The 27,573-nt window shown below is 39.8% G+C and overlaps 1 protein-coding gene across 1 annotated transcript in view; it reads left to right on the forward strand.

The window, feature by feature from the left end:
- Nucleotides 1-27,573, forward strand: part of LOC124605568 (ATP-dependent DNA helicase 2 subunit 1) — a 172,610-nt gene that overhangs the window by 102,813 nt on the left and 42,224 nt on the right. The window contains exons 6-8 of the mRNA XM_047137342.1: nt 14,564-14,642; nt 21,214-21,291; nt 25,939-26,074. Coding sequence (XP_046993298.1) covers nt 14,564-14,642; nt 21,214-21,291; nt 25,939-26,074 — 293 coding nt within the window. The remainder of the gene's footprint in view (nt 1-14,563; nt 14,643-21,213; nt 21,292-25,938; nt 26,075-27,573) is intronic.

Below are 27,573 nucleotides of genomic sequence, written 5' to 3' on the forward strand. Positions count from 1 at the left end.
GAAATTTGTGGCACATCTTGACTAGAAGAAGGGATCAGTTGGTTGGGCATATTCTGAGGCATCAAGGGATCACCAGTTTAGTATTGGAGGGCAGTGTGGAGGGTAAAAATCGTAGAGGGAGACCAGGAGATGAATACACTAAACAGATTCAGAAGGATGTAGGTTGCAGTAAGTACTGGGAGATGATGAAGCTTGCACAGGATAGAGTAGTGTGGAGAGCTGCATCAAACCAGTCTCTGGACTGAAGATCACAACAACAACATGTAAGTACATTATTAGTTTGGAAAGATTCATTGTTTTTTATTGTTTAGATTTAGAGAAACAGCATATTACTGTTCTGATATGAGTTGGTACATTATTTCCCTTTTTAAGGTTGGTTGGTTGGTTTGTTTGGGGAAGACCAGACAGCGTGGTCATCGGTCCCTTTTTAAGGAAAAAAAACATAAAACACACTATTTACCACTTATTCAAGATGATAATCTGGGATGACATGTTCTAACAAGTTCCTACAGCAACGACAAAAGCCGACATAACTCTGGTACTGTTGAGTTAGTAAACTCTATTTGTAATGGGTGCTTTCATAATAGTTCTGACAATCCTTAGAAAGAATGGCTTAAACTTTATATTTATGATTCTCTTTGGCTTTCTTAATAATCGGTTTTTCTGTATATAATTTCAAGACATCTGAGAATTTGTTGCCATTCTTCATTGGGAACGCATTTATAGCCTAGTTCTTAAAAACGTCCAGATGAAACTGTACCGATATCAGATCTATAACAGTAAGTTTTTAAAGCTCTTTCACGTAAGTCATAGAGCCACAAATGTTTTGCCCCATAGTTAGTTAAATAGAAGTCATGTAGGTTATAGACTTCATACTCCACAAATTACCCAACGGTGTATGGTGGAGGGTACCCTGTACCACTACTAGTTGTTCCCTTCCCTTTTCTGCTTGCAAGGAGTGAGGGACAAATGACTGCATATGTGGCTCTATATGAGCCCTAATTTCTCTTATCTTGTTCTTACTTGAAGTGTACATTGGTAGACTCATTCTACAGTCAGCCACAAATGCTGATTCTCCAAATTTTCTCAGTATTGTTTCTCAAAAAGAACATCATCTTCCCTCCAGTGATTCCCATTTTAGTTCACGAAGCGTATCTATAATATTTGCATGCTTATCAAATGTATCAGTAACAAATCTAGCAGCACAAATCTAGCAGCATGCCTCTGAATTGATTTGATGTCTTCTATAATCCAATCTGGTGGGGATTTCAAGCACTCCAACAGTACTCAGGAATGGATTGTACTAGTATTTTATACACAGTTTCCTTTATAGGAAAGCTAAACTTTCCTAAAATTCTCCCAATAAACTGAAGTGTATCTTTCACATTCCTTGCTACTGACCTTATGTGGTCATTGCATTTCATTTTTCTTTGCAACATTACACCTGGATACTTAATCGACATGACTGGGTGAGACAACACCGACATGACTGGGTCAGACAACACACCACAAATACCGTATTCGAACATTACAGGGTTGTTTCTCCTCCTTACCTGCATTAACTTACATTTTGGAACAAGCTGCCATTTGTCACACCAAATAGAAATAACTAGGAATATTAATTAGGAATTGTACCTTTATGTCCTCTAAGCGCACACTCCATTGAATAGTGTTTTGAGTCGCATTCCATCTGAATAGTGATCTGAGTCACTTTCCATCTAAAAATGACTTTTGAAAAATTTGGCATATTCAATACCCTTCTATCACCATTGTATCAATTGCTAATAATAGAAGAGCATTTGGTACTGTCACTTTTCTATCCTGAGATGTGCAAACGTCAGAATAAAGAATGACTTGAAGAGGATTTTCCATAAACTTTCTGGACAGGATGTTAATGACACATGAGGTAAGCTATGTTGAAACCAATTCTCCTTGAGTGTCTCAGAACCAGTAGCAAGCACACTGCATCATGGCTTTATAAAATCTACATTGTCAAGTTAGAAACAACCAACTTTGTTTTCTTCCATTCTCTGTGCCACACCATATGCCACCACTAAGGTTCTCAGCTCTCTATCTGCAACACATTTTGCACTTGTTAAAGTTAAAAGTGGTTCAGTTTAGGGTGGAACAATCTCCACATTGAAGTTTTCTTTGTAGAGTCCATCAGGCTGTTGTTTGGATTTTACAGAGTGCTCACTGAACAACTTAGAGGGGCATTTCCTGCAGTAGTGTGATGGCATTTTTGGAACACTGTCCAGGAATTCTTTTGTGTAGATATCCCCATACTTTTCTTTTGTTTGGTTTATTTGAGAACTTGAAGCTTCTGAATGAGGACTCAGCCTATCCATGGAATGAATGTCAGTGTGTCCATTCTTTGATCTCAGGGGCATTCAGAAACATATTTTTTATGAAGTCTTGTTTCCTCCTTTCATTTCATTTCTCAAATATCAATTGTCAAGTGACCTTTTACAGAACTCAAAGACATTCTGGTCATATGTAAAGGCCGTTCGTGGCACCAGAGTTAGTGTCCAGTCCCTAGTTAATGAGACAGGAACTGAAATTGAAGGTAGCAAAGAAAAATTTGAATGTTTAACTCCCTTTTTAAATGTTCCTTTACAATGGGAAACCTAGGAGAATTGCCCGAATGTAATACTCGTACCACTGAAAAGATGAATGAAGTAAGTATTAGTGTCAGTGGTGTTGAGAAACAGCTGAAATCATTAAAAATGAGCAAACTTCCAGAGCGCGATGGAATACCTGTCAGATTCTATACTGATTTTGCAGGTGAGTTAGGCCCTCTTCTAACTCTAATCTATTGTAGATCCCTTGAACAAAAACCATGCCTAGTCCTTGGAAAAAAATACAGGTTACACCTGAAATGCCCTCTAAACCCGATGGGCAGAACAGGTAACTAGGATTGTGGAAAGGGCCAAATAAGGTTGGGGTCAGTTTCACCTTCTAATTGTAATTTAATAACACATTTACAACCAAAGTGGCACATACCCGAACCTTTACCAAATGCAACTCTTTCACGGCAGAAGGCCTCCAAACAAGAAATTTTAAAAATCAACAAGATAAAAATGCAATCAAAATAGCAAATAAAATAATTAAAAAACATATATCACAACTAGGTGGAAAGCCTGAAGGCAAAGTAGACAGAACAAACGTATGCAAGGCACAATACAAATGGCTGAAGGCCACAATTAAGTTTCAAAATTTTAAAATATATTACCATAATCTTTTAAAGGCAGAAGGGCACAGTGTTTAAGCTTGAAAGATAATTTTAAAAATAAGGTTGCAAGGCTGAAAGCCCAAAATAAATTTTCCAAAATTTTAAAAAAAATATAACCATAAGCCTTAAATTTTTAAGTAGCTGAAAACAGATAATTAAACACAGATGGGAAAGACAATAAAGACAACAGCACTCAGAAGCCTCTAGGGAGGTCGGTCTGCTCTCGTTCACTTAGGTGAGACAGGTGGTGAGTCCACCTACACTTGATCCGTCGGAACCCAACCAGGGGACAGCCACGGACTGACCGACACGACTTGCTTGGCATCAATCAGTACACAAGAACTCAAACACAAAAGGTTATGCACATGATAATCCACAATGAAGTATGTATTAGCTGTCAAAATTACATACCATGTTGGACAGCGACAACAGGTGAGGAAAGGACACTGCCTGAAATCACGCTAGTGGCCAGGGAAGGTAACCAGAACACTAACAGCCACTAGACAGAAAATTCCGCTGGTGCACTCGAAATGTAGTCAACAAATATAGTGAATTGTAGTGCATGCTGGCTAAATTTCAGCAATAGAAACACTTGGTGTTGCTCACAGGAAAACCTCCCCAACAGCAAACCACTGAAATGAACCACCAGAACATGAACGGACATGGCTTGGGTAGTTGAAACCACTACTCAACATTGACATCGTGGGTCGGTGAACCACAAAGCTTGTAGCGATTGGACAGCTCCACACATGCTCTGACACTGCTCAGGGACTGCCTGCAGACCCAGCCAACTGCACCACACGCAGATAACTCCCCTGGTCCGCAGCAATCAACCGACTCCCCTCAGAACGCCGAGAACATGTAAAATAATCGTCAGTGGACATAACGCCAACTACACACACAACCTGACAAACACTTGCACGAAGACCTCAATGACACACAACAGGAACTAAGCACACACGAAGACAAATTGGGAGTCAATGCACACATGCACAGCCGACTCATGAACAATTGGCGAGCCAAAACGCATCGTCCAGTAGGACGACCCCCGACAAACCACCAATACCGTCGCCTGGCTCAAGTGATGCGTGGCAGCAATGGTCGGGCGAGCCAAGACGCAGGCCTCACTTCTCCAACCCAACTGCATTAGTGCCGCATTGCAACTCCCCGACTGGCAGCCCGAACTCGCGACCCGCACTGGCTTATGACAGACGACGACTGGGAAGTAATAGCAGTCTAGCAAAGATACTACGAAAGGGGATATATCGATAAGTGCTGCTAATGCCGCTCACAGTCAGGTAAAGCAGCAACTCAGTGACAGCAGTAACTTAAATTAACATAGTGAGGTGGAAGTAACTCAAAAATAGGGTGTAAAATACATGATGGTGGGAATACGATCCATGCACGGATCAACTCCTGTCCAAAAGAAGGGTAGTGGAAGTGATACACGAAACTACCGTCCAATATCCTTGACATTGATTTGTTGTAGATTCTTAGAACATATTCTGAGCTCAAACATAATGAGTTGTCATGAAAGGAATCGCCTCATCAGTACCAATCAGCATGGATTTCAAAAACATCAATCATGTGAAACCCAACATGCATTTTTCTCACTTTGGATCAAGGCCATCAGGTAAATGCTGTATTTCTTGTTTTTGTAAAAGCATTTGACTCAGTACCACACCAACACGTATTGTCAAAAGTACAATCATATGGGGTATCAAGTGAAATCGGTGACTGGACCGAAGACTTTTTGTTAGAGAGGGTGTAGCATGTTATCTTGGATGGAGAGTAATTGTCAGATGTAGAAGTAACTTTGGGTGTACCCTAGGGAAGGGTGTTGGCGCCCTTGCTGTTCATGTTGTATATTAATGACCTTGCAGACAGTATTAATAGTAAAATAGGCTTCTTGCAGATGATGCAGTTACCTATAGTGAAGTACTATCTGAAAGAAGCAGCATAAATATTCAGTGAGATATTGATAAGATTTCAAAGTGGTGCAGAGATTGGCAGCTTGCTTTAAATGTTCAGAAATGCACTTCACAAAACGAAAAAACATAGTATTCTATGACCATAATATCAATGAGTCACTTCTAGAATTGCCCAACTCGTGCAATACAAATACCTGGCTGTAACACTTTATAGGGATATGAAATGGAGTGATCACATAGGTTCAGTCATGGGTAAAGCAGGTGGTAGACTTCAGTTTACTGATAGATTCCAGAGGGACTTACCCTCTGCCACGCACCTCACAGTGTTTTGCAGAGTATAGCTGTAGATGTGGATGATAAACCACAGTACCCTTTCTCCTGAATTCACCATTGATCTTCCCAGGATGTTTGGTTATATAATGTCAACAATCCTGATAACTTAAATTTTCCTCTGATCCTATGATGTCATTTTCCAGAATGTCAGTTGCTACCTGCCTGTCATCAGCAGAAAATTCATGACACTTTCTTTGAGTGGATTTCTGACACATCTTCAGTGTACATGTGAAATCCAATTTTCTTGGGTCCCCAGATTATAATAGATAATTTTGTCGCACTGCTTTTTAGTATACAGTTGCCAGTTGTGTAGTAATATAAGTCAATGACATTTTCAGTAACATCTGTAAAACAATAATCAGCACATGGCAGTTTGAACAGAGTCTCTGAACATCACTAGCTCCAAAGCCATAATGGACCTCCAATGGGTCACATAAAAAAGATTAATTTTTATCTCCTCCAAACACTGTAAGACTTTTGTACACTAAGTGGTGTTTCTTTATATCCTTGTATATAAACTCACTTTTCCATGAGTTCTCAACAGGTTATTGGCATATTTCTCGTAATCTTTTGGTCTTTATTTTCAAGTCACCACGAAGTTATCGTAAAATGCTTGGCATTAACTTTCACTATCCTTACTTTTTCCATCTTCCTGTCAGTTTTCATAATTATTTGGTAAAATTTCAATATCATCATTTGAGTGTACAGATAACTTAGTACAAACGGTGACTGCAGTATTGTTGAGACTTCATTTCTGTCGGTCCCATTGAGAAGTAGAAGCTCCAAAGATGTGGAATGAGGTATACATTAACAAAAAAGAAAAGATATCACAGAATATTAATCTGTCTACTGCGTCAACAACAAATAATCACTATAGCGCTATTCATGCTTATGTCATCTAAAATTAATCAAGTCAGTTTGAAAGAAAGCTGCTTTTCTTTGAAAAGCTTCTGTGTCCTCATTACCCTGATTAGCTGCTGCTTATCTGCTTTTCGTAACTTAATACACTTCTGACCATTAACAGTGCAGCTTCAAGAACGATAGCAAATAACTGAATTTTACTTATTGTGCTTACATAGTACAATAAGGATAATACATTACTATATATGTTGGTGATTTTGTTGTATATAAGGTACAAAATTTAGTACACAGACCTGCCACTTCCAGCAAGAACAATAACTCTAACTCATCTGAACTTGGATGGCAGCTACAGGTACATCTGTGTCAAAATTCATCTACACAGTGTCTGGGGAATGGTGACATGCTAGTCTGTCAGCAACTCATGACCAAATTTTTTAAGTAGGTGAAAAATCAGGAGAAGGAAACAGTCATATACCCTCTGCTTTGAGGTAGTTCAAGAAAGCAAGAGCGACATGCGGCCTTGCTTATCTTCTTGAAGGATAACGTCATGGAGACCTGGAAGATAGGGCGAAGCCATCAGTCTTAACATATCAGGCCTGCTATCTTAAATTACCTGCTTTGTGAATCAAAAATAAGATTATGATGATGGTGAATGCAATGTGGCAACATTTCTTCTCTTTGGAGACTCCACACATGAATAACTCCAACGTGATGATGTATAAGGAACCATGACTCATCTTAAAAGACTATGTGGTGCCATTCCTCTGTTAAGTGTTGTTGGTTGCACCACTGTTGGTGCACACTGTGCTGCTGTCAAGGAAAGCCACACACAATAGTCACTATGCTGACATTGTGTGTTGCTTCAGATGTCATCGCACAGTCTTTAAGTATACTTGTCTAAAGAAGTTTATTTCCAGACTCTGTGTTGCTTGACTAAATGATTCTGTACTGGTGAGCAAACAATGGCTTTTCTCTTGGGCACAGTAACATTGGCCTTCTGAGATCCTGCATCATGTTAAGGATGGCCCTCCTAAACCCATTGATTCCATATTCGCATGATGGTCGTTGGATCCCAACCAACACAAGCAGCAGTATCATAAACGGTAAAACCACAGTTACGATAGACCACGGTCCTATGGCTGTCAAATGCTGTCACATGCCAATTTGGCATTTGTTGCATGCCGTCATCATGATATTGCAGTTTTAATGGGTGGCAGCATATTTACTTGATTACAATGATACTTTTTAAACAAAATATTACAGTACAGTCCTTGTGAGTTCACTTCATACTTTTATCGAAAATGCATTTGGTAGGTGCCTAGCTCTGACGTCATCCGAGGCAGAATGTATGCCGGTGTTTGACTGATGTGGACATATTTATAGCTTGGTGCAAAGTGTCTCTTCACTGCCTTCCTGGCTGTATTTGTATATGGGCTCAGTGGACTGCCAAAAGGAACATCTGCTATCAGCAGCCATAGGCACAATTTGCAGCATCTAAATTGCCCCCGTCTTGGATTTGTATTAATTAATATCTCTGTTGTGTAACAATTTACAATCTTCTTAATTTTTGTATAACTGAAGTTAAGTTTAACAATGGAAAATCCAGGATGGAAAGTAACAGTATTGAAACGGGTAGGTGCTGCTGACCGTACAGCGCCTTCATTGCTCTGTAAATCACTGATTTTGACCAAAATACTGCACCGATCTAGTTGAGACTTGTAACTTCTGCTTGTGACATACATTTGAACATTATGAACAATTTTCTGTTTTCTAGCTTCATTATTGAGCACCACTTAATTTTTCTCAAAATAATGTATTTAACAAAACTTATTCATCTGATCATTGTGAGATTTAACAGTTTTAACATTAATATACTGAAGGATACACTGACAAAGTTTGGAAAAGCTGTTTCAATTTATTTTCTTAATTTGACTCTTAGATTGTGACGCAATACTTTGTGTGCTATGCACAGGCATGTTATGATAACGTGGCACTAGTAGTAGGGAACTGGGGTAAGTCCCAGCTTACTCACTTGCATCTGTATCTCTCACAATGATACAGCACTTGTTTTGCCACGGCACTTCAAACTGAACAGCGAGCACTAAGCCGCACCCTTTTAGTACAAAGAGGCTTTCCCATGATTGATGCTAACTCAATGGAACAAAAATGCATAAGGTTAGTTTCAATCTATCCGGAGTACCTTACATCATGCAGTTTTACAATGAACACAGCAACCTGACATGTACCTAACGAAGCTTTTCAGCACCAGAATCTAGATATACAGGTAAGATATAGGTGTTTGTTTTTTCCATTCGCTGTTCGAGACTGGAATAGTAAAGAATTATTGTGAAGGTGGTTTGATGAACCCTCTGCCATGCATTTAAGTGTGGTTTGTGGAGTATCGATGTAGATGTAGATGTAGATACTGCATTCAGGGAGTGAAAGATCCCTAGAGGAATCACTTGGAAGAGAAACGGTGACCTCGCCCCAGGGACCAACAACTGTAGAATCAGAACTGCCATCCATACTGCAGAGGGGAGGGGGTCATCGGCTAAACACCAGGCTGGTTTGAGCCGGTTTACAGACACTGCTTCTTCCCACTAAATAGAATTTCCTGCTCTCTACTGAGGACTCTGTGCAGGCCAGAGTAGGGGGGTTGGAGTGTGGCTGTAACTGACTCATCACATAGCATAATGTAGTGTCACTGAGGTCTTTATATAGGAATACTCGAGGAATGGTATGATCTCTTCGAGCGAGGAGAGGGTGTATGTATTTTAGAAATGCATTCATGCACTTGTTTAGCAGTTCTGGAAGTTTGTCTGTGGTTAGAATTGGTGTTGGCTCAACAAACTGAGTGAGTAGGACAAGGACTTTGGTGTATAAGACTCTGTTAATGAGGCTTGGAGGTCATCTTTATGTGCTGTGTGCATCCCAAGTAGAACCCACGGAAATGTGGAGGGCCAAGAGCCACCTTGGCACATAAGTGCCGCCTTCAGAGTGCAATGACATCTATCCAGTATGCCTTTACTCTTGGGATGAAATGCTGTCATGTGGAATTTCTCCACCCCACAGAGCAGGCAGAAGAACAATGCTGACTCGAAGAGTGGGACGGCATCAGCTGATATCAGAGAGGGGAACGGCTTCAACTCACTGTGTTGTATAATCAGTAGTAGACAGTACATAACGGAAGCAGTTCGGTAGGTGTAGAGGGCCGATGATGTCGATGTGGTGGTGTCGTAACCTGTCCTTCGGTATGTCAAATGTTTTGAGGGATGGCTGGGCATGTCTGCCAACTTTGCTCCTTTTACATGGTTCTCATGCATGTGTCCACTCCCTGCAGTCATTTGAATCCCTGACCAGACAAAGTGTTTCATTGTGATGGTAGTTGTAGCCTTAATCCCTGAATGGGTGAGGCCATGAAGAGAGTTGAAAAGTGCACGACGGAAGGAGTTGGGGACGGCCAGGTGGAATGTACCTGTGGAAGTGCCGCCGAAGATAAGTGTTGTGGAGCCTGGGAGGAGGCATTGCTTGAACATTGGACTACAATTCAATTCCTGAAGCATTTGCGACAACTCTGAATCATTTGTGTGTATATTGGGAAGCTCATCCATATTGATGGGGGAGGTTATAGATTTCACACAAGAGAGCTAGTCCGCAGCGATATTGTCTGCACCTCGTATACACCACAAATCGGGGGACTATTGACAGATGAAGTTCATGTAGTGTAGGCATCGTGCAGATACATCTTTGCTTGGGTTTCGTATTGCATCTGCTAGGGGACTGTGATCTGTGTTGATGATGAACTCACAGCCCTCAATGTTATCACAAAACCAGCGTACCACTTCGTAGACTGTCAGTAATTTGGAGTCACATGTGAAGTGTTCGTGATGAGAGGCTGTCAGTTTCTTGGAAAAAAATTTCAAAGGCTCTGTTGTATTGCCCAAGTATTGCTGTAACACTGCACCTATTCACGAATCACTCGCGTCGTAATGGAAATATGAGTGTCTGCAACTGGAGGTGTCAAAGTGACAGTGCAGGAAAGAGCTCATTTCAGTGTATTGAAAGCCCGATGTATGTTTTCCAGAGCGGAGACAAAACACCAGGTCACTAATAGGGTAGTCTTGAAGGTAGGTGATTAGGTACACAAAACAAGAATTTTTGTCCACTATACCATGCAAGTTGAATAAATTCTCGAAGATAGAAACCCAAGTGCATAGGTTGTCCATTGAGAATTGAGGCAACTTTGACACTTTGTTCCTAAGTGTATGGTGTGAGTAAGCAGGCAAATGCAGGAGGTTGGTGGACTTGAGGCGAAATCTTGATTGAGTACAGCAGGTTGTCCAGTGGGGTCGTCGCCTTTGGCCATCGTGGTGTAGTGCTCACCGAGGGGAGTAGGAGGCCTGGAGACAAAGTTGACTTGCGTGATAGAAGGCAGTACCGTTGTCAGATACAAGCAGCAAATGCGGTATGTGGTGCAACACCTGAGGCCCCAGTGCTGGGCACTGCAGGTGACAAAAACGGGATGGTGATGAAGGCACATACGGAGTACAAGTTGCCCCAGGCACCGTATGTGGGACATAACAGTTTGTGGGACCCAGGCCAAAAAATGTCTATTCCAGGGAGTAACATACACCAGACCGAACTGTGCAGTAAAGTCGAGTCTGAAACACACATGGGGTAAGGTTAACCCTTTCCAGCCCAACTTTTATTTACTTGTGAGAAAAAATATTTTTTCGCGTATTTCCCTACATAATGATTGGAAAAATACATATTTATAAGAAATTTTGTTATATTTTTGTTTTTGGAGGGAAATTTGGAATGACTCCATATGGCAACATTGGGCAGGATTTGTTTCCTTCAGTCAGGTGGTTGGGATGTCACAGTGCTTGGTAATGGAACTTGAATGAATATTTTAATTACACAATTTGATGCAGTTAGTAAAGAAAAATTAGTACATACAATAATGCAACTTGCATTTCAGGACAATTTTATGTTTTTTACATCATGATTGTTACTTTACATGAGAATTTAAGAAACAGTTCCTGTCTTTGATAAAGCAAAGAGGTTTATTACATTTGATGCATTTCGTTCGAGAACATGCTGTAATGCACAATTTACATCTCTGTTTGTTTTCTACATGCTGTGCCCAGTGTCAAATGTCATACCTTACATCATCAACTGGGCTGGGAACCAATGGGGCTCGTTTCTTCACAACTGTAGGCGATGGACTGTCATCTGATGGCCGTCCTCGTCTTCTTACCAAAATGTCTCCTGCTTTTGGTAGTAGTCCATGAGCTACATCAGACCGAAAAATCAACATAGACATGTGTTTGGTAATTCCTCTTTGTCTGCAATGTCGGCAGTTTAGGAGCCACACATTCACAACACACATGTCAAGGAGGTGGAATACGATCCTTAGATAAAATCTTTTCACACCAATATTACTCCTGTACAAAGCAACCAGCATGTCGTGCAGATCAACTCCTCCCATCGAACGGTTATATTCTCTAACAATGTCTGGCCTTGGAACATAAATATATTTTCATTCTCCCACTGACCAACGTCTCACTGGTTCTACTGGACTTACTCCTTTGTATGATGATGCAAGAATGACAGACTTGTTATCATACCACTTCAGCGCTATGATGTTTCTTTCTGTTTCAGTTCTGTAATCGTATGATCCTCGTCCCTGCTTTTTCAGCTCACTGTCTGCTTTTAGATTGCAGCCTTGAAGTCTTGTGGGTCTAACAGTTCCAACAGCCAAAATGCCATAGTTTTTCAGGGCAGAAATAAGATTGTGAGAGGTGAACCAATTGTCTGTAAACACTTTAAAATTTTTATACTTTGGCAGCCTTCCACAAGCCTTATCACAATATCACCACTTATACCAAGACCAGTATCATTATGTGCAGTTCCTTTCCCTCAGTATATTTCAAAATCGTACACAATTCCACTAGAACCAGCATGGGCAAAAACTTTTATACCCCACTTGTGTGGTTTGCTTTTTACATACTGTTTCAGGGATGAATGACCTTTGAAAGGAATGATTAATTCATCCATTGAATGATATTCCTCAGGTTCAATAATTGAAAAACCTTGTTTGATTTTGTCAACAAATGGTCTCACCTTGAACAGCTTGTCATAATCAGGATCCTCTCTTTGTTTCATTTTAGTGTTGTCATTCACATGTAAATAATTTCTTAGCTTATCAAACCTATTTCTAGGCATTGAGTCAGCTATTTGAGAAAATCTTGTAGCCTCTGCCCAGTACATTCTGTAACTAGGCATTTTCACAACACCTGCTAGGATGTTTATCCCTATATACTTTTCTATTTCACGAAAATTTGTATCTAAAGATGCACTTGTTTTCTGTGTGCAGTATAGATTAGATTGCTCGACTAGGTTCTGGATAATGTCATCACTACACATTATTCTGAAATACTGGAAAGGTCTCAGTTCATTGCCTGGAGGTTCAGAAAAAACTGCATTACATGATGTGTCCACTTCTTCAATGTCCTTCATTCTCCACCGAAGATCCCGGTGTGTATCACACTGAATTTTCTGAGCTGAATGACTTGGTGCAAGGTTTGGCTCAGCAAGTAATCTTGAAGCTAAGGGAACATCATCTTCATCATTGGCTTGAGGGTCCAGAATTCCAACCACATCAAGGTCCATTCCTTGAAGAAACTGTATATCCAGTGTAGTAGGGTCCTGCTGCCGAGCATTTTCAATCTCTTCCTCCAGACGTATCAAGGTCAAAATCAGATAAATCACCTTCAAGAAGCAGCAATATTTCTTCTTCTGATAATGATTTATGATTGCGAATCATCTGGTAAACAAGCCAGAAATTTTTTACTAAAGCAGCTAAATAACTGGTAAATTATATCATTAAAAATTTTAACATATTAATATTAGTTAGTATAATAAAGCTTCAAAAGAAACTTGAAAATATTAGAGTTACACATTATGGTAAACTTTAGTCGAAGTTATTGCATGTACTACAGTTGGTAACATAACAAATGCCCAATGATGCCAAATGGAATCACACATGTTTGTGACTTCCAAGCAGAAAATTACCATAACTAGCATTATTTTCAAAGTGTTTACTAGTTAATTTTCACTTTCAACAATAATTTATTAGTGCAACTTTTATATTAGTTTGCTTCCTTTACCTTGATATAATATTTTGAAAGTCCAGCTGGGTGCACTGTACCGTAGACACCATGCAACAATACTTTTGTCAAGACATTGTAGCCTGGTGCTCTCTGTTTTAGCGAATTCGCGGTAGCCAATCTAAGAACAATGAACTTTAGAAAGCCCTGTACACTTGTTTATAATCTTTGGACAAATAGTTTGGCCTTGGGAAAAAGTTAAATATGATGATGCCATATGGCATCACTGGGCTGGAAAGGGTTAAAGTGTCTGAGCAGGTACGTATGAATCCAGTCCAGGCAGAGATGCGGAAGGGTGAGACGCCAAAACCAGGCTATTGTGAAGTCATATAGGTTAGGCCATGTGGATATGGTGAAACGATGGGTGCATGTTCATGTTCCGTTTTAACGGTTGCTTGCACTTTATATTTCACTGGGTTCTTACAATCTTGATGTGAAATGCCTTGTGGAAGCACTTGGAAGTGTGTTGGTAATGGCAGAAGGTCCGTTGCTTGTAGCAAACAACACTACTGATTAAAAAATTTTCACAGGGACAAAATGAACGATGAACACAGTCCGGGGTCACCAATGTGGATATTACATATGGTAGTTACATAAACTACATTAGTAATAGTCAGCCACATGATGATTGAATAGATTTATTCAGCATGAGAACACAATATGACACGAAACTTTACAAAGCATGGCATGAAAATGTCCAAATGTCAAAGAAATCAGCGTAGAGGAGAATACAAAACCAGTTATTATACTTTGCTGTGGTCGACACTCACCACAGAAATACATAAACCTCCCACATTCTGTCCTCTTTTCTCACAGAGGAAAGAAAGTTTTGAAAGTCTGTTCTACTTTTACGTGTGTCTGTATACAGTACTAAAAATTTCATATCTTGGAGATAACTACAGGCCAACTGTTCTGTCTCCTTGTAATTTTATACATAGTTTTTTTCTTAAGATGATCCTTTTTGATTGAAAATGCAAAAATGTTTTCAGTAACCATTAATTCGCTACTTTCAGCATATATCTCTTTCATTTCAGAAAGGTGCCAAAACCTAAGAAAACTCATGTTCATAGAGCGACAAATGAAATTGTACATCGTGGAGGTCGCATCAATGCAGTAAGTGATCTAATTCTGTTCAAATGAGTGTTTTTGTGTAACAATTATGTTTGAATTTTACAGTTGTGGACTGCAAGTCATGTTGATGGTAGAACAGGTGATGTGCCTTGAGAATGAGAAAATCTAATGGGGGACGAAAGACCAACTATTGGATAAGCTTTAGATTTACAACAGCCAAGTGCATGTAATGTGAAGTTCTCTGATGGGAGGTTGGTAGAAAGCTCAGCACCATATACTGCACTATACACTGCGTATTCAATTGTGGATGATAAGTTTATGTGTGGATGACAGGTACATAGGTAGCAGAAATAAGATGCTCAAAAGAAGATGCCTACACTGTCTTATGAATCACTCATCAGATATGTGTGTGCTGGATTTTCACATTTATCAGCAAATACCCATCACGCCCAGAACCAAAATAGACCAATGGCACAAAGAGAGAAAGGAACTATGAAATTGGCTGTTTGTTCAAGTAATAACAACAGTGTAGCTTTAGAGTAGAGTTGCTAACTTTTTTCATTCTAAATACGGCAGACATGAGTTCTCTTAAGAGACTGAATGAAAGAAAAGTAGCATCTATGTCATTGTAGAATATCACATGTGTATGTAGGCTGAGTTGTTATGTTGTCCACAAGAAAAGTCAAGCCTAGTGCTGATTTTCCACATCCCTTAATTGGATAATATTTACATTGCCCATTCTATTTCCACTCTCACTCCCTCATGGTATTTTTCTCCCATATGCAGATAGGCTAGTCACACCAAATACTACACAGCAAAATAAGTTTTGTGAATAATCAAATTTTTATGTTAAAGGGAAGAATGTGGTAAAACTTTTACTTTCTGTATAATTTGTTACAAGAAGAATTTTCACAGCAAAATAAGTTTTGTGAATAATCAAATTTTTATGTTAAAGGGAAGAATGTGGTAAAACTTTTACTTTCTGTATAATTTGTTACAAGAAGAATTTTCTGGGGCCCATGCGGCTATCTGCGTCGTCTGGGGCGCCTTGCCATGGTTTGCGCAGCTTCCCCATCAGAGGTTCGAGTCCTCCCTAGGGCATGGGTGTGTGCGGTGTCTTTAGCATTAAGTACCGCGTAAGCCTAGGGACTGATGACCTCAGCAGTTTGGTCCCATAGGAACTTACCACAAATTCCCAATTTTTTGGGACTAGCACTCTCATATGTCCATTATCTACAGCTAAATGAATATGCAAAGGAACATTCTCCTCTTCCTCCTCCTCAAATATCCAGAATTTCAGTCTTGTTAGAATGTCAGTAGATCATGTAGTAACAGAGTTGCTACTTGGACAGAATATTGTGGAGCCGAATTTTAAAATTGCTATCAGTGTGCCAGATATGCAGAGAGATATGTTCAGTTTTCAGTATGCCTAAAATTCTTGTAAGTGCTCTGGCATTGGTCCTAAAACTCGAGATTTTGGCTGAAATCATGCATTTCACACAGTGTTTTGTAAGTATTAATAGTGAATTTTAGTACATGAACTTCAAATTAATTATGCCATTCAGCGAGACAACTAAAAGATGAGCTTCGATGTTGTCACCCAAGAAACAGTCTCTAGGAGCTGCTGTTATCCAATAGCATAAGATTTTAGCCTAGTTGAATACTGTGATACAGGGAAATTAACATGTTCTATAGCTCCTGCGATGCATATAACATTCCAACAAAACTTTCCAAGAATGTCAGAAGTGTCATATGTGGAACTTTACTCAGCAGAGTGATGCTCAATTGTCAGCTGACTCCAAATTTAAGTTACACACTAACTCTTCATACACAGTTACTTTGATCCCTCTGCATTATTATGAGTTATTCAAAACACTAATTTTATGGTGACAATTTAATGGTACACACAGAATCTGTGAGATTGTTTATACAGACTACTGCTATTTACTGGGGCTTGTATTACCACTCAGAGACACCGAAGTTTCATTATTCTGCTTTATAGAAGTAAAAAGTACATACAAATTCCATTCTATTCAGCAATAATGCTTATAATCGTAGCTCTGTTGATGGGTTGCTTCCTAGACGGGAAAAATTGAGATTAATTCAGTGCCCGATTTAAAATCTTTCTGTTGGACATGTGCTATCTAATAAACTGCTTCATCTGATAAACTGCTTGAGATTATTGATATTAACAGAACATTAAGCCTGTGCATCCCTTTGTTACATGCATGTTGGGTAGATACAACAGACTTGATAAATTTAAAGAACAACATTGTTTCAATCAAGCTCTTATTTTAAATAGTAATTTATTAGGCATTACTACCAAGTTCTAAGCATTGGCCATTCTCAAATGCATCTACAAACATAACAGCACACCAGAATGAAGTGGGAATCAAAATATAAAAGTGTACAACTGCACTGGACATAGAGTTTTCCCAAAAACAGTCTGAGTAATGAAAATAGATGAAGATACTTCATCCTTATATGTAGTGTAAAGCAGAAATTTCATGCCATGCACAGTTAAGCGTGTCATGGTCATCAGTATACACAACCTAAAATGTAACATGGGGAGAGTAATTGTAGGTGTAAGAATAACGCTAATAATAGACAGCAAAAACTCAAATATAACCACAAACAATAGGAAGAGACAACTACTGACAGCTATCCCCAAACCACACATACAAAAAGTTGTTTACAGTTTCTCCACATGTGAACAAGTATATGCACCTACTGTTACTACATGCATATTGTAGTTTAGATCCGTACATTAACGTCCCCCCAACCCATGAACCATGGACCTTGCCATTGGAGGGGAGGCTTGCGTGGGTCAGCTATACAGATAGCCGTACCATAGGTGCAACCACAACGGAGGGGTATTTGTTGAGAGGCCAGACAAACATGTGGTTCCTGAAGAGGGGCAGCAGCCTTTTCAGTAGTTGCAGGGGCAACAGTCCGGATGATTGACTGATCTGGCCTTGTAATACTAACCAAAACGTCCTTGCTGTGCTGGTACTGCGAATGGCTGAAAGCAAGGGAAAACTACAGCTGTAATTTTTCCCGAGGACATGCATCTTTACTGTATGGTTAAATGATGATGGCATCCTCTTGGGTAAAATATTCCGGAGGTAAAATAGTCGCCCATTCGGATCTCCAGGTGGGGACTGCTCAGGAGGTCGTTGTCAGGAGAAAGAAAACTGGCATTCTACGGGTCAGAGCGCGGAATGTCAGATCTCTTAATTGGGCAGATAGGTTAGAAAATTTTATAATGGAAATGGATAGGTTAAAGTTAGATATAGTGGGAATTAGTGAAGTTCGGTGGCAGGTGGAACAAGACTTCTGGTCAGGTGAATACAGGGTTATAAATACAAAATCAAATAGGGGTAATGCAGGAGTAGGTTTAATAATGAATAAAAAAAAATAGTAATGCGGGTAAGCTACTACAAACAGCATAGTGAATGCATTATTGTGGCCAAGATAAATACGAAGCCCACGCCTACCACAGTAGTACAAGTTTATATGCCGACTAGCTCCACAGATGGCGAAGAGATTGATGAAATGTGTGATGAGATAAAAGAAATGATTCAGATAGTGAAGGGAGACGAAAATTTAATACTCATGGGTGACTGGTATTCGATATTAGGAAAAGGAAGAGAAGGAAACTTAGTAGGTGAATATGGAATGGGGGTAAGTAATGAAAGAGGAAGCCGCCTGGTAGAATTTTGTGCAGAGCATAACTTAATCATAGCTAACACTTGGTTCAAGAATCATAAAAGAATGTTGTATACATAGGAGAGGCCTAGAGATACTCGAAGGTTTCAGATAGAGTATATAATGGTAAGACAGAGATTTAGGAACCAGGTTTTAAATTGTAAGACATTTCCAGGGGCAGATGTGGACTCTGACCACAATCTATTGGTTATGAACTGTAGATTAAAACTGAAGAAATTGCAAAAAGGTGGGAATTTAAGGATATGGGACCTGGATAAACTGACAGAACCAGAGGTTGTAGAGCATTAGGGAACGATTGACAAGAGTGGGAGAAAGAAATACAGTAGAATAAGAATGGGTAGCTTTGAGGGATGAAGTAGTGAAGGCAGCAGAGGATCAAGTAGGTGAAAAGACGAGGGCTAATAGAAATCCTTGGGTAACAGAAGAGATACTGAATTTAATTGATGAAAGGAGAAAATACAAAAATGCACTAAATGAAGCAGGCAAAAAGGAATACAAACGTCTCAAAAATGAGATCAACAGGAAGTGCAAAATGGCTAAGCAGGGATGGCTAGAGGACAAAGGTAAGGATGTAGAGGCGTATATCACTAGGGTAAGATAGATACTGCCTACAGGAAAGTTAGAGAGACCTTTGGAGAAAAGAGAACCACTTGCATGAATATCAAGAGCTCAGATGGAAACCCAGTTCTAAGCAAAGAAGGGAAAGCAGAAAGGTGGAAGGAGTATATAGAGGGTCTATACAAGGGTGATGTTCTTGAGGACAATATTATGGAAATGGAAGAGGATGTAGATGAAGATGAAATGGGAGATATGATACTGCATGAAGAGTTTGACAGAGCACTGAAAGACCTAAGTCGAAACAAGGCCCTGGGAGTAGACAACATTCCATTAGAACTACTGATAGCCTTGGGAGAGCCAGTCATGACAGAACTCTTCCATCTGGTGAGCAAGGTGTATGAGACAGGTGAAATACCCTCAGACTTGAGGAAGAATATAATAATTCCAATCCCAAAGAAAGCAGGTGTTGACAGATGTGAAAATTACCGAACTATCAGTTTAATACGCCACGGCTGCAAAATACTAACACGAATTCATTAGAGACGAATGGGAAAACTGGTAGAAGCCGACCTTGGGGAAGATCAGTTTGGATTCCGTAGAAATGTTGGAACACATGAGGCAATACTGACCCTACGACTTATCTTAGAAAATAGATTAAGGAAAGGCAAACCTACGTTTCTAGCATTTGTAGAGACTTAGAGAAAGCTTTTGACAATGTTGACTGGAAAACTCTTTCAAATTCTGAACGTGGCAGGGGTAAAATACAGGGAGCGAAAGGCTATTTACAATTTGTACAGAAATCAGTTGGCAGTTATAAAGAGTCTAGGGGAATGACAGGGAAGCAGTGGTTGGGTAGCGAGTGATACAGGGTTTAGGCTATCCCTGATGTTATTCAGTCTGTCTATTGAGCAAGCAGTAAAGGAAACAATAGAAAAATTTGGAGTAGGGATTAAAATCCATGGAGAACAAAAAAAAAACTTTGAGGTTCGCCAATGACATTGTAATTCGTCAGAGACAGCAAAGGACTTGGAAGAGCAGTTGAATGGAATGACCAGTGTCTTGAAAGAAGGATATAAGATGAACATCAATAAAAGCAAAATGAGGATAATGGAATGTAGTCGAATTAAATCGGGTGATGCTGAGGGAATTAGATTAGGAAATGAGATGCTTAAAGTAGTAAACAAGTTTTGCTATTTGGGGAGCAAAATAACTGATGGTGGTCGAAGTAGAGAGGATATAAAATGTAGACTGGCAATGGCAAGGAAAGTGTTTCTGAAGAAGAGAAATTTGTTAACATCGAGTATAGATTTAAATGGCAGGAAGTCTTTTCTGAAACTATTTGCATGGAGTGTAGCCATGTATGGAAGCGAAACGTGGACGATAAATAGTTTCGACAAAAAGAGAATCGAAGTTTTCGAAATTTGGTGCTACAGAAGAATGCGATGAGTAGATCACTTAACCAATGAGGAGGTATTGAATAGAATTGGGGAGAAGAGAAATTTCTGGCACAACTTGACTAGAAGAAGGGTTCGGTTGGTAGGGCATATTCTGAGGCATCAAGGGATCACCAATTTAGTATTGGAGGGCAGTGCGGAGGGTAAAGATCATAGAGGGAGACCAAGAGATGAATACACTAAACAGATTCAGAAGGATGTAGGTTGCAGTAGGTACAGGGAGATTAAGAAGCTTGCTCAGGATAGAATAGCATAGAGAGCTGCATCAAACCAGTCTCTGGACTGAAGACCACAACAACATCATCAACAACAACAACATTAATGTCTATGCTATGTATAACTGTGCATGGTATGTGATTTCTGTTTTATACTACATCAGACTATTGAGAAAACATTACATTCAGTGCAGTAGAGTGTTTAATATTTTGACTTCCCTTTAATTCTGGTGTATTGCTATTTTTGTGGATACAACCCAAAAATTGGCAACACTCAAAACTAGTTAATAGTATTAATAAAGTAGAATTTTAAATGACGTCCTGATGGAAACAATATTGTACTTTTGATTTATATCTGTAGAGGACTACCTGCTCACAACATAGTTATTTGTGTCTTGTAAACATTATAACTGTCAAAGATCAGTAAATAAATAAGTATCCACTGAAGATGATGTGACAGTATTAAACTTATTGGGCATATAAAAATGTAAGTAACTGTATCTGCAAAGGTGAAAACTCTGTATGTACTTTAAGCAGCAAGCACAGAATCAGAGCAGTTAGCTTCCAAGTGATCAAGTACATAAAATACTTCCTGTGTTATCAAACTTTATTTCTGAATTTTGTTATTTACTTTGCTTTTTGTTTATATTTTTACAGGACACAGGGGAATTGGTCGAAACATTCAATGTTTCCTATTCAAAAGAATTTGCTGGTGAGAAAGTGGAATTCACTTCTGTAAGTATATTTAGAATCTTACCCAGTATCGGGTTAATATGTTTATTTATCAGTGAAAAATATGTTAGTTTTAGTAATTCAGAATCGGTTTTTAAACTGTTAAGTCTCTGTATTGCACTGGACAGGATGAGAAGGAAAGACTGACTGACTGGGGCTGCACCAGATGAGATTTGAAAACCTGAGAGCTTAAAGGTGGAAGCCAGGGTAATATGCAAGACAGAAATTACTACTAAAACATTGTACATGAGTTAATAAGAGTGAAAACCTAACTGCATTTTATGTAACACTGGTGGAAGTGTGGATGGTGAAAAATAGGCAAGGCAGAAAATGAAAGACATAGAAAACTAAAATGGAATTAAGAAATGAGTGGTTACGGTGAAGAAATGCTGAGACAGAAGGAATTAATATGAATTAAGGCCAGGTGGATGGCGAGAACCAAGGGCATTGTAGTGCTAGTACCCACCTCCATAGTTTTGAGAAACTGATGTCTGAATCCAAATGGTGAAACAGGCACCAAGGCCAAGACTGTCATGTTTTAGAGCATACTCTGCAACAGGATATTGTGCGTTGCCAGTATACACCCTCAGCCTATGCCCATCCATCCTAGCTGATAATTGGATGGTAGTTTTTTGGAGAGATCAGCATCACCAGGATTGGACATGATGGCTCAAAAATCTGCTTTTGAACTAGGCTGGGGGAGTAGTTACATTCAGTGATGGCTGTGGTGCACCCAAACAGATATGTTTGCTATGAAAGCCAAAGCTGTATGGGAGAGAATGTTTGACATGGAAAGGATGACAACTCTTAAAAATGTAAGTATTGTTGTTTGTTAGTAGGTTTAATGTGGATAGAAGCACATAGCTGGCCTATGGTGAGGATGAAATCAACATAAAGGAAAGTAGTATGGAATTCGGAATAAACTACATGAAATTTAATTGGGAGAAGGTATTTAGAGATTCCAGAAATTTTAACAGGTCATCATCACCATGAGTCCATATGACAAAGATGTCATCAATGAATGTAATCCAAACATGGGGCTGAAGGCTTATGGACCCAGGAAAGCCCCACTCTAAGCGACCAATGAAAAGTTTAGCATAGGAAGGAGCCATACTGGTTCCCATGGCCGTACCCCTGATCTGTTTGTATGTCTGCTCCTCAAAGGTGAAGTAATTGTTGGTAAGTATAAAGTTGATTAAGGTAAGCAGGAAGGATGTCATAGGTTTGGACTAAGGTGGCCACTGACAGAGTAAATGTTCAGAAGCAGACAGACCATGTATGTGGGTTCGTGGGGTTTGCTGGTATAGAAAGAGATGACATCAGTGGTGACAAGCAAGGTGTGTGGTGGGAGTGGGACAGCATGGATTTCAGATGATCTTGGAAATGGTTGGTATCTTTAATACAGGAGGAAAGTCTTTGTACTATGGGTTGCAGGTGTTGATCAACTAAGGCAGATACACATTCAGTGGGTGCTTTGAAGCCAGGAACTATAGGGTGGGTGGGTTTGTGGATCTTAGGAAGAAGGTAAAAGGTGGTGTGTAGTTTGGGTGTGGTAAGAAGTTCTGCAGATTGAGGTGTAAGTCCTCGTGAGGGGCCTGAGGTTTTTAGGAGGGACTGCAGGTCAATTTGAATTGCAGGGATGGGATCTTGATGGCAGGTGCTTTATGTAGAGGTGTCAGACATCTGGCATAGACCTTCACTAATATATGCCTGCCAGTCAAGTATCAAAGTGGTAGAGCCTTTGTCTTCACATAGAGACTGGAGTTCTACAGAGGACAGGTTAGGGTCATGTTGTAGGGAGCTGAGGAAGGGCCGAGAAGAAATGCTGTATGTGTGTAGTTCTTGAAAGGCTTGTAAGGGATGATTTTGAGGTAGTGGTGATGGATCAAGTTGGGATTGTGGTCAGAACTGTTCTAGGCAGGGTTCAGTGTCAGGTTTGCTGTTGGAAAGGTTTTGGGATGGGTTTCCAAGTGATATTTCAAGTTGATATTACATGTAAAGGAAAGTAGTTGCTTCAACAAAGCAGCATGATTAAGTGCAGGTGTACAGCTGAAAGTGGGACCCTTGCATAATACAATTAATTCAGAAGGGGAGAGAGTTTTAGACAAGAGTTTGGAAACACTGTACTGTTGTGATTGGTTCGTAGGGTTATGAATTATTATTGGTCTGGGAGGCAGTGGTGAAGGCTGTGGGATGTTAAGGAGTTTGGCCAAGCTCGGTTTGTAGGAGAGGAGTGGTGGTTGATGGTGTGGCTGTTTGGGTGCTGCGGATGAACAAGATGGGAAATACCACTGCTGAGGTAGATTAGGAGAAGGTGGGATAGCTTTTTGAGTTGAAGTCTGGCGTTTTGTTGCAGTATGAAGTTGGCGTGGTGGATGATATGATCCAAGGAAACATGAGGGGCAGATAACTGTAGTATTTTGTAGAAGAGAAGTCTGGTGGTATGGAAATTGGCAGATGAGGCATGTAGCTCACAGATTAGCAGAGGAAGTGCAAGAGATTGCTTTATTTGAAACTGTAAAAGAGCCTGGTGTACAGTAGGATTACATCCAGAAGCAGGGATTTTCAATGTTAGGCCTTTGGAAGTAATTCCAAGGGACAAGCACCGTTTCAAGAAACAAAATGTGAGACCATAGTTTTTATGTACCATTAAAGGGAGAGCCGTGTGTGAAATGACATGTTGTATACTGGTTGTTACGTAAACACTGTTCAGCCTTTTACATCAGCGTGACTACCACCCAGTTACCAATTAGGATGAATGGGTGTAAGCAGAGGGTGTATATCGGTAACACACAATATCCTGTTACAGAGCGTGCTCTACAACATGACCGTCTTGACCTCAGTGTCTGTTTCACCACACACGCCATCTGGTTTCTTCCCCCAGACACCAGTTTCTCAGAACTTCGCAGTTGGGAACCAGCACCACAACATGTCCTTTGTTCTCACCACCCACCTGACCTTAATTTACTTTAATTATTTCTGTCTCAGCATTTCTTCACAGTGATTACTCCTTGCTTCACTCCATTTTAGTTCTCTACATCTTTTTTTCTGACCTGTGTATTTTTCACCACTCCCCATCCCACCTCTGTTACATAGAATGTACTTAGCTTTTCATCCTCACTAACTCGTGTGAGATGTTTTAGCAGTAATCTCTGTCTTGCATATTACCCTGTCTTTAAGCTCTCTGGTTTTCAAATCTTGTCTGGCACAGTCCCCAACAATCAGTCCTTCCTTCTCATCCCATCTGGTAAGTCTTCCCTGACCCGGGGTTCTGGGTGACTTTACAAACTGAACCCCTTTTTGTAAACCTCTCCAGTCCTTTTCCTTCATCCCTCTTCCCACATAAAGATGGACCTTAGTGTTCATCCTCATTTTGTGTGAACAAAGGATGAAGGGGGGTGTGGGGTCAGAAAACAGAGGTTACAAAGTAAAGGTTGTATTTGAAAGCTAAAAAATTCATGCTGCCCAAAAACTACCAGTATTGTATCATCATTCAATCCAGTGGTCAAAACAAAATTTCAAAATCAGAATTTTGCATTGTGTATTTAGGAACTGAAAGCAGCATTAACCTTGCACTTGCAATTGTGTACCAGAGCTTAAATCAGTGCTTCCCTATGCCCCACCCCCATCACCCCCACTTCCTTCAGTGCTACTATCAGTTCTCATAAATATGTGCAGATCAACAATATTATATAAAGGTTAGATAGCTACTCACTGTAAAGATGACATGTTGAGATGATCCCTGTGACTAATGGTTGGACATAGGGGTGGACTAGGATGGGGAGGTTAGGTGGGTGATGAAACACCACTGTAGGGGAGCTGGGAAGGACCTTACATAGGATGTACCTCGTTTCAGGGATCATATCCCTGTGGAAGAGCAAGGTGCAAGACCTGTCCAATCCATTCATCCAGCATTTTCTATTCCCGTCCTGTCACAGGATTATCCTACCCCATCAGAGGCCAGGCCACTTATAAAAGCAGCCATGTCATATACCAGCTCTGCTGCAATCATTGCACTTTTTATATTAGATATGATTACCAACCAGCTGTCTACCAGGATGAAAAGCTATTGCGAAATTGTGGCCAAGAGCAAAGAAAACCACTTATGGCATAACATGCAGGTGAACATAACATGCTTCAATCTAAGGTAACCTACTGTCCCAACATCCTCCACCCAATAGTTTGCATCCCCTCTGCCCTGTCACCTTTTCCCAATTTACGTTCCTCACCCTCATTGTGCTCCACTCTCTGCCAATGCCACTGGTCATTTCCCCTCTCTGTAGCTTCACCAGAAAGCCACATGTTCATCCCTTCAGGCAGAAATAGAACTGTTAAATATCACCTCCTCAGAAAGAGGACAACCAAGGTGTGTGTGTGTGTGTGTGTGTGTGGGGGGGGGGGGGGGAGAGAGAGAGAGAGAGAGAGAGAGAGAGAGAGAGAGAGAGAGATGCACTAGCTTTGGAAGACACCATAGTTTCATCCACATTCCTCACATTGTTTAAAACAATGTGTAGTAGAAACACTTACCAGGAGCCCATCACTACCTCCCAGCAATCCCAATATCAAAGGAATTATTTTTAGTTCCACACAATAGTGTTTGTGTTTGAAGGTCTTTGGTGTATGTGACTTCATTACTATTTTATTTTTCAGCTAGAGTTGAAAGAAATTAAGAATATCATGGAGCCTGGAATTCAGTTGGTAGGCTTCAAGCCAAAGACAATGATAAAACCAGAACTGCATGTGAAACGCCCAACATTCATCTACCCTGCAAATGATGTTATTAAAGGTGATTTTTGAGTTTTTTAATTTAAGATAAATTTATTATATTTAAGGTAGAATGCTTACCAGATTGGTCTCTTTTTGTCATATTTTGAAATGAAAACTAGATAGTTCCTATGGAGACACTAGAACTGTGAACATATTTTCTACTAAAACACCTTTCCTGCATGATATTTCCAACCTGTATGAAATTAAACAAGATATTTCATGTTTTGTTTGCATTTCTCATAGTGTCACTAATCCATTTATGCAGCAGGTGTCACCTCTATTAGTTTATTGCTTTTTTACACACTTGGTTTATACTTTTATTCATAGCATTTTCATTTGATTCATGCATCACATCCAGATTCGTGTTTTTCATTGCCTCCCATTACAATAATTTGCACTGTTTTGGGTTTTATAACTGTTGCATTAAAGGCTTTTTCATCTATTTTCATCAGACTGTGATTTATGCTCTTAAAAATTTCTAATTCTCGTGCTTGGAAATGAAAGATGAGTGAGCAGTGTTACAAGATTTATATACTTGATTATGTACTCAGTAACCTTAAGGATATGGTTATCAAAATTAAGAAAGAAAGACAGACGCCATCTGGGTCACTTTTTAAGTTAATTGGGATTAGTTGTTTCGATCCTTGTCACAGCTCATTTCCAGATCCAAATCTAATTACTGCGAATGACAGTTCTGCATTTTAAATGTGATTCATAGTACCCGTAATTAGATTCAGATTTGAAGATGAAATGTGGTCACATTGTCATCAGATAGCGTCATGTCTAATAATATAATCAAAAGTGGCCAAAGGGCATCCTTCCCACAGTCACCTCTCTTGTCTTGCAGTACTTTGGATATAGGTGCTATTTGTCATTTGTACGTAATACTACAAAAATCACAGCCAAAGGTACAGTCTTGTGCCGGCTGACTAAACTGAAATGCAGCATGCCACTTTTTTACCCACAATAGGGCACCAGTAACCCAGAATGGGAAATACTAGCCTATAAGGGCCCTTCAGTATTTTGGAACTTTCCCAAGAAGACACAAGAACTTTCCTGCGAATAGGATACATTGTCATTTTTATATTTAATGCATTGTATGTTCTTATTGCCATTGAGGCCCCCTGCAGGCGGAATCCGATCAAGACCAACAATAGAACAATATCTAACTGTTCGGCAAACCTTCACGAATGTGTGTGTTGGAGACTGGTCCTGATGGGAACAGGTTACTCCCTTGTGATATAGCTTTTGCACTCGTGAGAGTATGAAATTATAAAATTACTCATAATATGATTATATTGTGAAGCATCAAGTGGATCATCTTCTCTGTGAAGTATTTGTTGTCTACATAAAAGGATCCAGCCAAATGTCGCTACTCACTCACGGCTTTTGTAAAATATCTGATGGATTAAATGGACACCAAAACAGGACAAAATGCAGTCAGTTTACTTGTGTGAGGCATTCAATCATTGAAGAAATTGATTTCCCAGAAAATACAACATGTCACCAATTAACATT

This window comes from Schistocerca americana, chromosome 3 (assembly GCF_021461395.2).
Source record: "Schistocerca americana isolate TAMUIC-IGC-003095 chromosome 3, iqSchAmer2.1, whole genome shotgun sequence".
NCBI classification, from domain to species: domain Eukaryota; kingdom Metazoa; phylum Arthropoda; class Insecta; order Orthoptera; family Acrididae; genus Schistocerca; species Schistocerca americana.